We start from the raw sequence: 14580 nt of genomic DNA on the forward strand, positions 1-14580 counted from the left end.
TTTTGCATTTGGGATTGTGAATACCAAATGCAAAAATCGCACTCGCAAAGGGCCAGATTCTCAGAATCTGGCCCTTTTGCGAGCGCTATTGCCTACATGAATCAGGCTGTAGGTTTTTATCCAATCCTCAAAAGATAAAAAAAATATATATATATCCGTATCATGTTTTTCTTTGTTCTCTACGAAGTGACTTGAGATTGATTACCATGTCTGCTGTTGCTGTGAGACTCTGCCAGGGCCGGACTGGCTACCGGGCTGACTGGCTGCTGGTTGAAATGGAAAGCTGTACGTGTTTGGTAACTGTCGCCAAGTTAGACATGCTTGCAAATAGTGGATGGACCCATGCTCTCAGTACAGAGTACTGACGATAGGTAGAGCAGAGGTGGAGCACTTGCTGGGTGTGACTAGCAGAGTGGGGAATCTAAATCGCCATTGCAGGGTCTGAAAAGACCTTACAGAGTCAAAGGCTTCAGTAGGTTGCGCAATTGCAAGACACTTGCAAGCCCACAAGAGATCAAAGGATTTCAGGAGAGCTATTTCAAACACCTAATTGTCCACTTAACCTAAAAAAATAAAAAAACATTCTATGTCTTTGTAACAAAAAGTTCTATTTAACTTACCTCGTACTGGCTCTTAAATTGCTCAGAAGCAGTAGGAGTATCTGTGAGAGCAGAGCTGAGGTAAGACTCTGTTCTGAAGTCAGAGGACCCATCGGGGACCATCAAGATATCATCTGGCACCTGCAAATCCAGGAAAATGACAGTGAATTTGTATCGCCACATGTTCCGTAGTTAAGCAAGGAAAGCAAAGTAGCATTCCAAGCCCATCATGAAACAACAGAGAGTGCAGAAAAACAAGGCAACATTAGTCTGATCTGCAAGTGAAGAACATGGTGCCCAAAAAAAACAAAAACAAGGAAATGGCCCGTTACGGCCTTCGCTCCTTTTCCTATCTTGCCCCATTGCTTTGGAACAAATTGCCCCCCCCCCACCTTCTATCCATCACTGAACACAAACAATTCCGTAAAACTCTAAAAACTTGGCTTTTCCCAAAATAACTTCCGGCATTTCCAATGAAGCTTCATACGTTGTCAACCGTTTTTTGCTGCAAGCGCCTTGAGACCTAACGGTGATAAGTTGTGCTATATAAAAACCTTTGACATGACATGACAGGAAATGAATGAGCTAATTGCAAAAAAGACAACGTTGTGTTCAAGAGCCAAAAATTAAAAAACAACAACATACATGCAGCACAGACGAAACCATGTGAACCAACCAAGCAGGTCCTGCACACGAGCTCCAGGGCGAAAGGGAAGGGGAGGTCTTTCTTCGTGATGCCCTCACACAACCCGAACGATGTCATGCTTCATCCCTGGGCCATGCTCCTCATCAGGCGGGCACTGCAATGTCCGATGGGCACCCGTAAATGGGGCTCTCTGGCAGAGATTTTTTGGAGAAGCCATAGGGTGCGTGCAGGTGTGAGGGCTGCATAGTGTACTGGGTTAGTGAGATAAAATAAGTCTAGAACTGTCCTACTGTCATATGTTGTATTCCTGTGGTAGCTCAGGCTTAATTAAAATATGAGATAGCCCGAATAAGGGTGTAAAGTTCCTACAGGGCTTAAGTGGTGTAGTGGGTCAACATGTTTCGTGCCTGCATAGCCCCTAACGGGTCTGGTGGCACTTCATCAGGACCAATATAATAAAAACAGTGAGTGGTGCACTACCATTGGTCTGGTTCTCAAATTTGAGTCTGATGACCAGATGACCAGGCACAGTAGAGTAATCCCTGGTAGAATTATACCGGGGTAGGAGACCTAAGGGGAGGGATAAAAATGGAGACAAACAATGGAGAGTTGTAGCAAGTGAAAGAAACCTGTCAGATAGTGCTCTTTTGCGGCAGGCTAACAGGCAATTAATGTGACTAATCAGACAAAAAAGTGCCAAAGTGAGGGTGCATGAGCATTCATTCTCAACTTGTTAGGTAAAAAGTTAGATGACAGAGCTCAAGCATAGAGGTCAGTGTTGTTCTACCAGGAGATGGGGTAACACACTTCCACCAGCGTGAGCTTAGTAAGCCTTTTCCAACAACTTGTCACCAGCATGTACATATAGGGGTGAACACATCCCCAAGGTTGGAATCAAATTTGAAATAGGGTGCTTATCGAGGTAATCAAGGATATATACACAACCATACTTCATTCAGATTCAGTTGCGGATGCCATTTACGGTTGCAGAAATGCGCCAAGACCTGCCTACTGGTTATTTGTGTACCGAGGATGGCACTTACTTACTGCCATGCGTGCCAAGGTAGCCAAGTTGTGCACTTTGGGTGGTGAATATAGCTATCCCCAGGGGCAGCAACACAAACACGCATACATAAATATCCCTTTCAAAACGTGACTAATGTTTGCCACATTGTGACGGTACATGTGCATCAATCTTAACAATTGTCGTGAGTAGTATTAAATTGCTACCGGAGTTTCCAAGATAGCTTGGTCGCTCATACTCAAACTGTCAATGGCCGGACGTAGCTACAATCGTGCTGACAGGAGATAGCAGCGTTATATAAAACTCACCCGTAGTGAATGAGTCTAGGGCTGACGAGGGAGGCAGAGTGCGTCGTTGCTCTGCAGCTTAAAGAGAGTAAAGTATTCGACCAACGTGAGGTATTCGCAACTTACCAGTGTCAAGGTGGCATAATTTACAGGTCCAAAAGATTTATTTAAAAAATATATATTTTTATTGTTTTAACAGAGGGTTCAGATCTCGTCCTAAAGGTAAAAGCAATACTAAATATTTTGACGAGGAATATTCCAAGTTCAATAAGTCTTTATTTCGAAATAAAATTCATAAAAGACAAATATACAATACATGAAATGTTAATAAAATCATCATATCAGAAGCACATTAAAAAAATTATTAAACAATTGATAGAGACTTTACAATAGAAATACCTTCAGACATTATTATTTATAAACCAGCATCAGTATATAAAACCATCATAAAATGTTCAGATTCCTGATACGAATCAGCCACCCCCCTCCTAGGAACTTAGCCACACCAACCACAACAGACTCAGACCGGTTAGTACGAAAAATCCTCAGGGCTTCAAGATACCCCTTACTATCCAGTCTACAACATAAGGGTTTGAGCCATTTTAGGCGTGGGGCTCGATAGGCTGGGCAGGCAAAAAAAAAATGACCAATACTCTCTAAATGATCGGGACACCAAGGACATCTGTTATTTAAATTCACCGCCCACTTATCAGTAAAGGAATTAATGGGGAGCGTCCCGACACGGAATTGATGATATAATTTCCGGTCAAGAGTTTTACAAATCACATCCCAATATGGCTCAAGGGAAGGTGTCAGTTTGTAAGTCAGAAAAAGACCTGTTAAATTAGTAACTTCCGATTGGGTAACTGCAGTTGACTTAACAGATGCCCAAAACAGGTCTTTAAAATCTTGTTTAGAGGGGAAGATGGATCCCCCCGGATTGGTCCAGAGCTGGTGAAGACCCATTTCTAACAAAACCTGTTTGACTTCCCTAAGCCATGGGATTCTAGAGGCTCCCCACAATGATTTGACCTCCTCTAATTCTTTGGCAAAAAGGCTAAGTTCCGGAGTCATCCAGAGCAGTCGCCACAATGCCACCAAACGAAACCGGGCCATCTCATTTAGGGGTTTACAACCTAGGTCTAGCAACAATGGTTTGGTAGGTGTGGACTGGGGAAGGCCTACCAAATTTCGCAAAAACTTATTCTGTGCTTTGACCAAGGAGGATAGGTCCTTATAACCCCAAATATCCGCACCGTACAAAGTGGCTGCATTTACCTTAGCTTCATAAATTTTCAGTACGGGGGCAATTCGTTTAGTCAGGGATTTCTTCTGTTCCTGAAGCAAGCAACCCGTGAGACGGACAAATTTGAGATATAATGCCTCAATCTGGGGTTTCCAGCTTAGATGGTAATCCAGGGTCACACCCAGATAAGTCATTACCTTCACCTGTTCGATCAAAATGCCATTCAAACTGACAGAGCTTGTAATCGGATTTTTATTACTGAAGACCATAAATTTGGTTTTATCTATATTAATCTGTAGGTCATTTACCCTGCAAAACTCTGCAAACCTATTCAGGGCTATTTGCAACCCACTACGAGTTTTAGAGAGAAGCAGGGTGTCGTCAGCAAAAATTAGCATCGGGTACGTGGACCCGCCCAAAGATGGTGCATCTGTCTGGGATTTGGAAATTTTTTTTACTACCTGGTTGATGAACAGGAGAAAAAGAGTGGGGGCCAAAACACATCCCTGGCGCACCCCACGTTTTACCGGGAAGCTGTCAGTCACCTGTCCTTGTTTGCCCCACCTCACTCGGGCAAAGTTATCCTCGTGTAATCTCATAACAATGTCCAGAAGTTCTACGGGTAGGCCCATTAGTCTCAGTGAGTCCCATAGTTTTGCTCTTGGAACCAAGTCGAAAGCCGACTTAAGGTCCACAAAGGCGGCATAGATAACCCCTCCACCCAGAAGTACCACCTTCCAATATAACATAGTGAGTCTGAAGACCTGGTCTATGGTACTAGTGCCCAGTCTGAACCCAGCTTGAATGGGGGACAGTATATTTTCCTGCTCTATCCACCCCTGGATTCTTGCAAGTACCATCCTAGCAACTATTTTTTGAAGTGAGTCGATCAGACTTATAGGGCGGTAATTTCCTGGGAGTGAGCGGTCCCCTTTTTTAAAAACAGGTAAAATCTCTGCCCCTTTCCAGGAATCAGGGATCCTAGCCCCTGCAGCAATGGCATTGGCCAGCATAGTTATGTACGGAACCCATACATCAAGATTCGATTTGAAAAGATCTGCGGGGATTGCATCCAATCCCGGTGCTTTCCCTGACTGTACAGCACCAAGGGCACGCTCTGTGTCAGTAGATGAGAAGGTAAGTATGGCCCCATCAGTAAAGGAAAGGCCCGCTGCAGGCTCCTGCTGGGTAACATATGCTGCACTCATATCTTCAAATTGAACGGAGTAGAAAACCACCCAGTCCAATGCGGAGACATGGTTCACAGGCGTTTGAGAATCCGGGTTCCTACCCCACTTGACGGTCTCCCAAAACTTCGTTTGGTTTGATGATTGACACGCCAAGAGGAGTTCTGACCAATAATGGTCATCCCATTCCCTCTTTGCTGCCCACAATACTTGTTTATATGATATCCGGGCAATTTTAATGTCATTAATGTCCCTAGATTTGACTGCTGAGATTAATTTACTGTGTGCTGCCCTACAACTCTTATAATACCACCTTTTGAGAGCATTATCTTTCTTAGGCCTCAGTGGCTTTGTGAGCAAAATTTTTAATTCCATAAAGCACTTCTCATGTAGATCGATTATTTGAGAATTAACCCCAGGGGAAGATGGAAAATCCGCCATGAGACCCATTGTTTTCATTACTACCTCCTCTATGTCTTTGATAAGCAAAGGGTTTGCTATGACCCTAGGCCATTTTACCCGTCTTCTGTCATTGCACAGAATGACATCAGACGTTGGGCATGCTGTTGCAGAAGGTCCATCCCCCACACCGGGTACCCTAAGGCCCAATGAAAGAGGATTATGATCACTCTCTGGCCGTACCTCAACCTCCATGTCAACCACAAAAGACCAAAAATCTACTTTAACTAGTATATAATCGATTCGACTGATACTGATCCCATTATTAAAGGTTGGTTGACCAGACTTATCAGAAAGTGTACGCCCGTTTACTGCCCGCAACCCCCACTCCAAACAAAATCCCATCCAAAGCAGGGCCGCCTCAGTTCCCCTAACACCCTTGCTTATGGACAATGGCGGGATGTTCCAAACAGTATCCTCATCAACTCCCACATCCTCATCTAAACTAAGAATAGGTTCAAATGAACAATTTAAATCCCCTGCCACTAGGATAAAATTGTCACTGCCTAATTCCCTCAAAAGCAGATCAAGGTCATTCAAAACTGGTTGCTTACGACCTCCTTGGCAGCCCCGGGCATAAATATTTATTAGTACAATGCTCTGATCATTACCCCTACTGAGTTTAATACATAAGAGGTCTGGGTTGTCTACCAAAATTTCAGAGGGTCGGTACCCCAAAGAGTCTCTAATCCACACCACCAATCCTCCAGAGGCTCTTCCCTTTGGGCCCTGGATAGCAGGCTTATAGTAGTTTAAGTACCCTGCTCTGAATAACGGGACTGTTGCCCAGCTCTCCTGAAGCACAACAATGTCAAAGGTGTCGATGAATTCTGCCCAATCTCCGTTATCCAAACGACCCCTTAACCCTGCTATGTTCCAGGAGACCACTTTGAGCAACCCCACTTGGCTACAGCTAGGATTAGCCTCTGGTAAACTAACATCCTCCACCCTAGTCTCAATAATCCTAAGTACAGGACTCAAACTCAGGCTGGGTCCTTCTGGCAAAAGAGCACTGTCTTCACATTGTTCAAGTGGGATAAAGTCGGTACTCACAGAAAGGGGAATGTGTTCAGAGTCATAAGCGGAAGCCTTTGTCCTCGAGAGTCAATCTACCTCGTCTAAGCATCCGAATTGATTAAAAGTTGGGGCCCCTTCCCACCGACCATTGCGGCCTTGCCATCCATCCCTTCGCCCACCCCGCACAGAGTTTCGGGCTAATGACCAGTTCCCCTCTGGGTTTGGACTTGGCCGTGGGGGATAGAAGAAGGTAAGTGGCCTAACAACAATTGTTGAATTTTCGCCTTGTGCATCCCATAAGCATAGATGTTGTGCCGTAAGTGGATCTGCAAAGGAGACAACAATGCAGTCCCCTGGGATGGATTTAGATGTAGGGCCTACCCAAGGGACCCTTCGTACCATTAGGATGTTACTTCTTAAATGGTTAGGTAATTGCCTATTTGCATTAAGCCAGTAAATAACCTTATTTTTTAATGACCAGAAGTTCTCTTGGGATTGTGTCTCCAATGCAGGCACTCCAGCTAGCACCACAACATAAGGCCTAGCATCTGGGGGTAGATCTATAAAGCCCCCAAGAAAGTTATGTGCATTTCTAGGTCGTTGTGGATATGTACGTTGAGACACGGTGTTGTTTGATCTCGGGGCAACGACCTGTTTTGTCAGTGGTATGCCTTGTGCAGGGCGGTGAGTTGGGGCATTAATTTGGGGAGTGGTAGCTATGGGGTTGTAAGCCTTTGTACGTGGTTTGGGTATAGGTTTAGGCGGGGACTGGACAGGTGGAGCTGCTACTAGTGCCTGTGCAGTGTTCTCTACTCCCTGTACATTTTTTGGTTCCATTTGCTTTAGGCTAAGGCTAGCTAGTGTAACAATAGTCTTGTCCATCTCTAGCAGGTGATTTTCTATACGTGAGAGTCTGAGTTCGAGGGGTGATAAAAGTTTTTTCAGGGTCTCCCATACTGTTTTTAGAAAATCTTCGTCACTCCCCTGTAGTTCGCTCGCCGGGCCCCCATTAATCCCCGCGACGAAATGTGAACGAGTTTCCTCCACTGATGTGTCTAATTCAACATTGTCTGCGCTTGTGCAAATCTCCTCGTCACTTAAACATGAATCAGCTTGGGGTACATCTACACCCACCCTGCTTAGTACAGGGAGTCTTCTATTATTAACGAATTGTGCCCTAGCGATTTTGGCCTTCTTTCTGGCGTAGGCTGATCTTGCAAGGCGTTTTCTTTTTTGAACAACATCCCTATGGTTAACCCTCACAATCGGCTTATTCATCTCAGAGTTTTTGGAAATGTTTAAATCTAATACAGGGGAATTTGTCAAAAGGTTCTGATTAGACTTAGGAGAGGCCGACATTGGGATAATGGCTTGCACAAATGGTGGAGTGGTTATAGAGTGATGAATGACCGCCTTTGTTATTAGTGGCCGGGGACCAGACAGGCGCTCGGGAGTTTTAGCAGAGGCAATGTTGCCTAAGGATGACTTTTTTGACATAGCTAGGTCCTGGGATAGTCTTCTAGCCGCGTCTAACTCTATGGACACTCTATGTTGCATTTTGGTGATTTCAATATCAATAGCCGTATTGGTTTTAATTATGAAATCGTCAAGGGTCCGGTTAAGCATTTTCCCTCCCTTTGCGGTTTTACTGCAACTTCCCCGTGAACACATGGTCTCTCTCTAGCCAAGGTGCAAGATAAGGTATAATGGGGCAACAGGGATAATAACAAGGGGGATGGCCCAGTCCAGTCCTTTCCGTCCTCGAACGGCCCGCTCTTTGCCCGGTCTTCGCCCCGAGCTGCGTCCCGCGCTGCGGGACTCAAGTCCCAAGATATAGGGGTGGTTACGGGCTGTAGGCGGAGCAACAGGGAGAGCGGACCGGAAGATGGCTATCGGTCAGGCAGGGACTCCTGGGAAATGGAGTCCCTGCAACGCTCGCAGCCCCGTTGCCTGCCTCTACCCGGGACCAACAGTTCACGGCTCCCTCGATGTATGTCCGGCAGCCCCTGTCTCCACAAGGCGATGCGGCACCCGCGGAGCGGGTGCGGCGAGGTCCGTTGCACAGGTGAGCAAATTCTCCTCCCTTCGGCGATAGCTCCCCACAGGCAGATGATAAATAGATAAACAAAAAAATAGCTATGTATATATAAGCTATCTCCCCAAAAAATCCTAGTTCATTCAAAATATTTCTATATACGTTCACATTTTTTCATTGACCAAATAGTTCTAGTGTTAGCTAATGCACGCTCTCTTTCATAAATATCTTTCATAGGAGTCAGCGATTGATATAAAGTAGGTGAATTAGGCGTAATCTACTGTCTCGAGTCTGACGAGCCACAACTAAGTCAATAGAGAGAAGACTCTTAATAGCAAGATTATCAAATACCTTATATCCTAACATAACTTCTTTAGCAGTAAATTATATATTATATCCTAAGCGTTGGCCTAGATATTGTATAACATTCACCTAGATATCTGATAGCTCGGGACAAGTATAAAACATGTGAAGAATGTCAGCTGCCCTTTGGCCACACTTAGGATATCATGTTTTATCCACCCAACCTCGACCAAATGCCTGTGATAATTTTTGCCATTTGCTATTTTTCTCAGGAGTATAGTATAGCATACAGATAGTACAAAACTGTTGCAATTTTTTATTAGTAGAATGAATAGAATTGTTTAAATTATCCAAAGCCAAATCAAAGTCAGTAGTATCTGTAGCCATACCTAATATCCGGCTCCACCTATCAGCTAGATAACTCATGTCACCACTTTTCAGATGACATAACTGTATAAATATATTGTGCTAGCCAGATTTAAAAAATATGTTATCAATACAACGGCACGTGGAAATTGTAACAATTGCTGACTTAGAAAATAGTCTCTAATTTGTAAATATTTTAAAAAATGACTGTTGCGGTATATCAAAAGAACTCTGCAAAGATGCAAATGTAGAAAAACCGCCGCGATCATACAATTGGCCCAATCTTTCGATTCCAAATCTTGCCCAACTGCAAACAGTGGAACTTTTTCCAAGGTATTAGCAAGCCACTTAGCACCTTATATGCCTGATCTTGTATCCGAACATCAACATGCATTTATAACTTGCAGAGATACTACTGCGCATGTTAACACAGCCATAACTGCCTTCGATGTTGCTAGTAGGACACTTAACAATTTGGGGATGATTCTGTTACATGCTGAGAAAGCATTCGACCATGTGGTATGGGAGGCATTATGGCTTATACTGATTAAGTGTGGTCTGCCAGGTCGATTATTGAATTGGATTCGAGCATTGTATATTAACCCACAAGCTAAACTTATATATACCAATCTGCATTCTGCAATATTCCTGATACAGCGTTGCACAAAGCAGGGTGCCCACTCCCCCCCCTGCTGTTTGCTTTATATATAGAGCCATTTATTACAGCATTAACTCAGAACACTGGCATTACTCCTTTTAGTAATGGAATGCTCTCTCTGAAGGGTATCGAATACGCTGATGATATTGCTGTTTTTACCGCCAATCCAGAAACAGCATTGAATATTATACAGGAGGAAGCAAGAATTTATGGTTGTTTCTCAGGGTATAAATTAAACACACATAAAACCCAAATTTTACACAATATACAATCAACCACACGGATAACTGGTGGTTGCACTGTAGTGAGGTATTTGGGAGTTCGGATTTCAACTAGCGTAGAACAGATATGGATACTTAATTATGAAACACTACAGAAATCAGTCACAAACAAATTTAAAGACTTGGAGTAAACTCCCAATAACTATTATAGGCAGAATCAATATAGTAAAAATGACAATTTTACCTAAGTTCTTATATCTATTTCGAGCTATTCCTATTCGTGTCCCCAATTATTTCTTTAAAAAATTTTAAGGCGCAATTGATAGCTTTATTTTTTGTTACAAGCAGGCACATCAGGCGATAAGTTCTCTTAAATTTCCTTATAAGTTTGGAGGTTTACAACTTCCTGACTTTAAACTTTACTTTTGGGCAGGATTTGCTGGGCACTTGCAAAGTTTATTAACTGACAAACGGCCATATTACGGACTGGCATTACCGCTCGGTACAGACAGTAAAAGGTTTTTGTATAGGATCAATGATCCTAATTATTATAAGAGAATCTGCTTTAAGACTGTGAAAGATATGGTTTGCTTATGGTATGACATTTTGTATTATGCATCACTTACATTTGAAGATACTTTCAATCATGAACACCTTAAATGATGGAATAATCCATCTCCCCCGGACATATTTCAGGTCAGAAAGGTTTCATACTCACGATGGGTGGCAAAACGACAATCGTCTATCCTATCTTTGCCTTGGGCCAAGTGCTGGATGCTTCCGGGTCTGGTGCTTATGAGGAGGTTGAGTGCACGTAAGAAGCATCAAACAACTGGACTTGCAACCCTGGCGGCCATCTTGGGAGGGGGGCATGTAGAAAAACGGTATTGATAGAACGTGTCAGTATGTACGCGAGTGCAAAATAAATTTTGCCTGAGTCCACTCGAAGAACTGTCGTACAGGCCCTTGTGATGTCTCGTATCGACTATGGCAATGTGCTCTATTTAGGAGCAGATAAAGCCACAATCAATAAACTCCAGGTTGTACAGAACTCAGCTGCGCGTTTGTTGCGCAATGTTCCTCGGAGAACGTCCGCAATGCAAGCTTTGCGCGACCTTCATTGGTTAAAAATTTCTGATCGTGTGGTCTTTAAAACTCTGTGCTTCCTATTTAAGATTCGTCAGGGTTCTGCTCCCAGTTACCTGCTCAATCTTGCCCAGCCATATCAGCCTGGCCGCTCTCTTAGGTCATCTAACAACAACAATCTTGTGATTCCTAGGATCCGATTGACAAAAATGGGAGGCCGTTCATTCGCATATCTGGGACCCAAGATGTGGAATGCTCTCCCGTTGGCGCTAAAAACAGAAACTAGTCTTTTTGCTTTCCGTAAAAAATTAAAGACTTTTCTGTTCTAAATTCTTCAGTTCTGTTTTTTCTCTCAGCCATTGCTTGTTTTTTTCTTTCTTCTCTAGTCTGTCCCTGGCGCCGGGAAACCCATCGCGGGTAGCTGTGCGCAATATAAGTTCAATAAAATAAAATAAAATAAATGCATAGTTCAAATGAAATAAAAGTTCAGATGTTGAGTGAACTGATCTATTTGGAGTGAAGGGGGTGTTTTAAAGATTACCAGCCTCGATTATGTGTGCGCCAGGGGTAATACTAGCCAAATTGAATAAGGGCCACTCGGCCATAAGATGGTCAAATAAGGTGCTCATATGGCCAAGTGTGCTACAATGGTGGATGGTGGTTACCATGTTCCATATGTGGAAACCATATTCATCGATGTGGCAGTGAGAAGGATAAATCGGCATAATACATTTTAGGGCGCAAGTGTAGAGATTACATGTGATTATCGGACGGAGTCTGGGGGCCACTGGAGTTAATGGCCATCGGTGGAACGAAACCTGGAAAAGTTACAAGTAAAAGAAATGTGGTTGGGTGCATGACCAGTGGTGGTTCAATTCCGCCCAGGGGAGATCGTCGTTCAGACCCCGTGTATAGGTGGGAAGTTTGAACACCCAGTTCTGTTCCTTCCTAAACAATGCCTCCTTAGAGATGTGTGGGAAGGTCTCCAGGATGGTTCAGTTGAGGTCATTAGTGGTGTGGTTGTGTTCAACATAGTGAGCGCGCATCTTCTTGTTGGTTTTTCTACATCTGATGTTGCTTCTATGCTCTGTCATCCTTATTTTTGCTGGGCGGGTGGTCTTGCCTATATACTGCAACTGACATGGGCAGGTGATAAGATAAACACAATTGCGTGTATTACAATTAGTGTGTCAATTTTGCCGCCATGTCATGGTATTTGTGCGTGTGATGGTTTTGGTGGCTTTTGTTCAGGGGCATACAACACATTGTCCACAGGGGTAGTGACCTCTTACTGGAGGTAGGTTCCATTGGGTGTTGGGTGGTGGTGGTTTACTCTTTTTGGGTCTGGTGTTAATGAGAAACTCCTTTAGGCTTGTTGTGTGTTTGAAGGCAAATCTAGGCTTACTGAAGGCCTGCTCTCCTATATGGAGAATGTTCCAGTGCTTGTTGATGACCCCTTTAATCATGTTGGATTCTGGTGTGTAGGTGGTGACACATGATCAGGTCAGTGTTGGGTTTGGGGTGTGTCTTGAGCAGAGCTGCTCTGTTGGTGTTGCGGGCCCTTTTCTGTGCGTTTTTTATTTTTCTGATGGGATATTGTCTGTGAACTAGGTGTGTACTTAGTTCAGAGGTTTGTGTTTTGAAATCTTCCAGATTGCTACAGTTTCTTCTTATACATAAAAACTGTCGGTAGGGGAGGTTCTCCCTCAAGGGTTTAGGATGGAAGCTATTGTATAGTAATGGACAGTGGCTATCAGTGGGTTTTTTGAAGGTGGTAGTCTCCAGTATGTCTTGTTTCCTAATAATCATAAGGTCCAGGAAGGGTAATTCTTGCTCGGAGCTGTTGGCTGTGAAATTGAGATAGGGATTCAAGCTGTTTACCCAAGTTAGGAAGGCGGGGATGTTGTTGGAATCTCCCTTCCAAAGCACCAGGATGTCGTCTATATAGAGGCGCCACAGGCAGACATTGTCCATAAAGGGGTTGGTGTCAATAAGCATGTACTTAGCCTCAAAGTCTGACATGTAGAGACATGCCAGACTAGGGGCAAAAGTACTGCCCATTGAAGTCCCCTGGGTCTGATGGTAAAGCTGGTCCTCAAATTGGAAGAAATTCTCTGTTAGTGCAATGTGGGCACATTCCATAATAAAGTTTATGGGGGTTGGTGATGTCCATGCAGCGTTATGTAGGATTTCCTCTACCAGTTCCAGCGTGGCCTGTTGAGGGATGTTTGTGTAGAGGGCCTCAACATCAAGGGTTAGTAAAACATCAGGTTGAGTGCTCTCTAGATTGGTTGCCTCAATCAGATTAAGGACATCTCTGGTGTCTTGGAGGAATGTAGGTGTAGTCCAGGCCAAGGGTTGGAAAAAGTGGTTGCAGAATTTGGAGAGGGGTTCCAAGACTGATCTTATGCCCTAGCACAATAGGTCTCCCACGGGGAGGTTTGACCCCCTTGTGAATCTTGGGAAGAGTGTAAAAATAGGGCAGTCTTGGATTGTCATTGGTGAGAAAATCAGCCTAATTTTTGGTGATCCCTCCTTGTTTGAGTGCTGATGTCACCAGGGAGTTGATATGGGTTATGAGGCGTAGTGTTGTATCCTCTATAAGAGGGGTGTAGTATTTAACATCCTAGAGCTGGCACAGGCATTCTGTCCTGTAATCAGTGGTGGACATAATCACAATCGCTCCTCCCTTGTCCGCTGCTTTGATGCTAATGGAAGGGTCATTCGCCAAGGTATCAATGGCCTCTGATTCCAGTTTGGATGTGTTAGAGAATCCTGGGATGGTGCGTTTTTCCGCAATTTCTTTCAGAACAGCTCTTTCAAATGTAAGGACCTCTGTGGGTATCATGCTGGAATTCGGGGTGAAGGTGGAAGGCTTTCGTAGACCAGTGTTGACTGGTAGAGATTCTGATTGGTTCCCAAAGAAGGATTTCAGGAGTATTTTCCTGAAAAAATTCTGTAGTGCGCAGTTGGTACGAAAGTTGTCGGTTTTGTGGGTTGGCACAAAACCCAAGCCTTGTTTGAGTACGGTGGTTTCCATATCCGTGAGAGATCTTTCGGAGAGGTTCAAAATACATTTTTCTTCCCCATGTGGCTTCTCAATTCCATGTGCATTTGTTGTGTTTGGTCTTGCCATTGTACTTTTTTTGGTTGGTTCTGACCGCCTCTTCTTTTTCTGCCTCTCCCTCTGCCCCAGCCCCTGCCTAAAAAAGGTTGTGGTTGGAAGGGGGCAAACAGTGGGGGGAGCATGTTGGAAATTGGGATACTGCCACATAGGTGGACCCTGGTAGGTTGGTGGTCCATACCCATACATCAAATTTATGGGTGTTCTTTGTTGTTGGTGTTGTTGTTAGTGCCCACCTCGACTGTTAGTGCTGAAGTTGCTTGTTGAAGAGTAGTTTCTCGTGCGTGGGTTAGAGGTATCGTGCATACTGACACATTCTATC

General features: G+C 44.0%; 1 protein-coding gene across 2 annotated transcripts in view; it reads right to left on the bottom strand.

The window, feature by feature from the left end:
- Positions 1-14580, bottom strand: part of CFAP54 (cilia and flagella associated protein 54) — a 2603731-nt gene that overhangs the window by 29526 nt on the left and 2559625 nt on the right. For both annotated transcript variants that reach the window (XM_078677994.1, XM_078677988.1), the window contains one exon: positions 621-740. In XM_078677994.1, coding sequence (XP_078534120.1) covers positions 621-740 — 120 coding nt within the window. The remainder of the gene's footprint in view (positions 1-620; positions 741-14580) is intronic.

This window comes from Lissotriton helveticus, chromosome 1_1 (genome assembly GCF_964261635.1).
Source record: "Lissotriton helveticus chromosome 1_1, aLisHel1.1, whole genome shotgun sequence".
Taxonomy (NCBI): domain Eukaryota; kingdom Metazoa; phylum Chordata; class Amphibia; order Caudata; family Salamandridae; genus Lissotriton; species Lissotriton helveticus.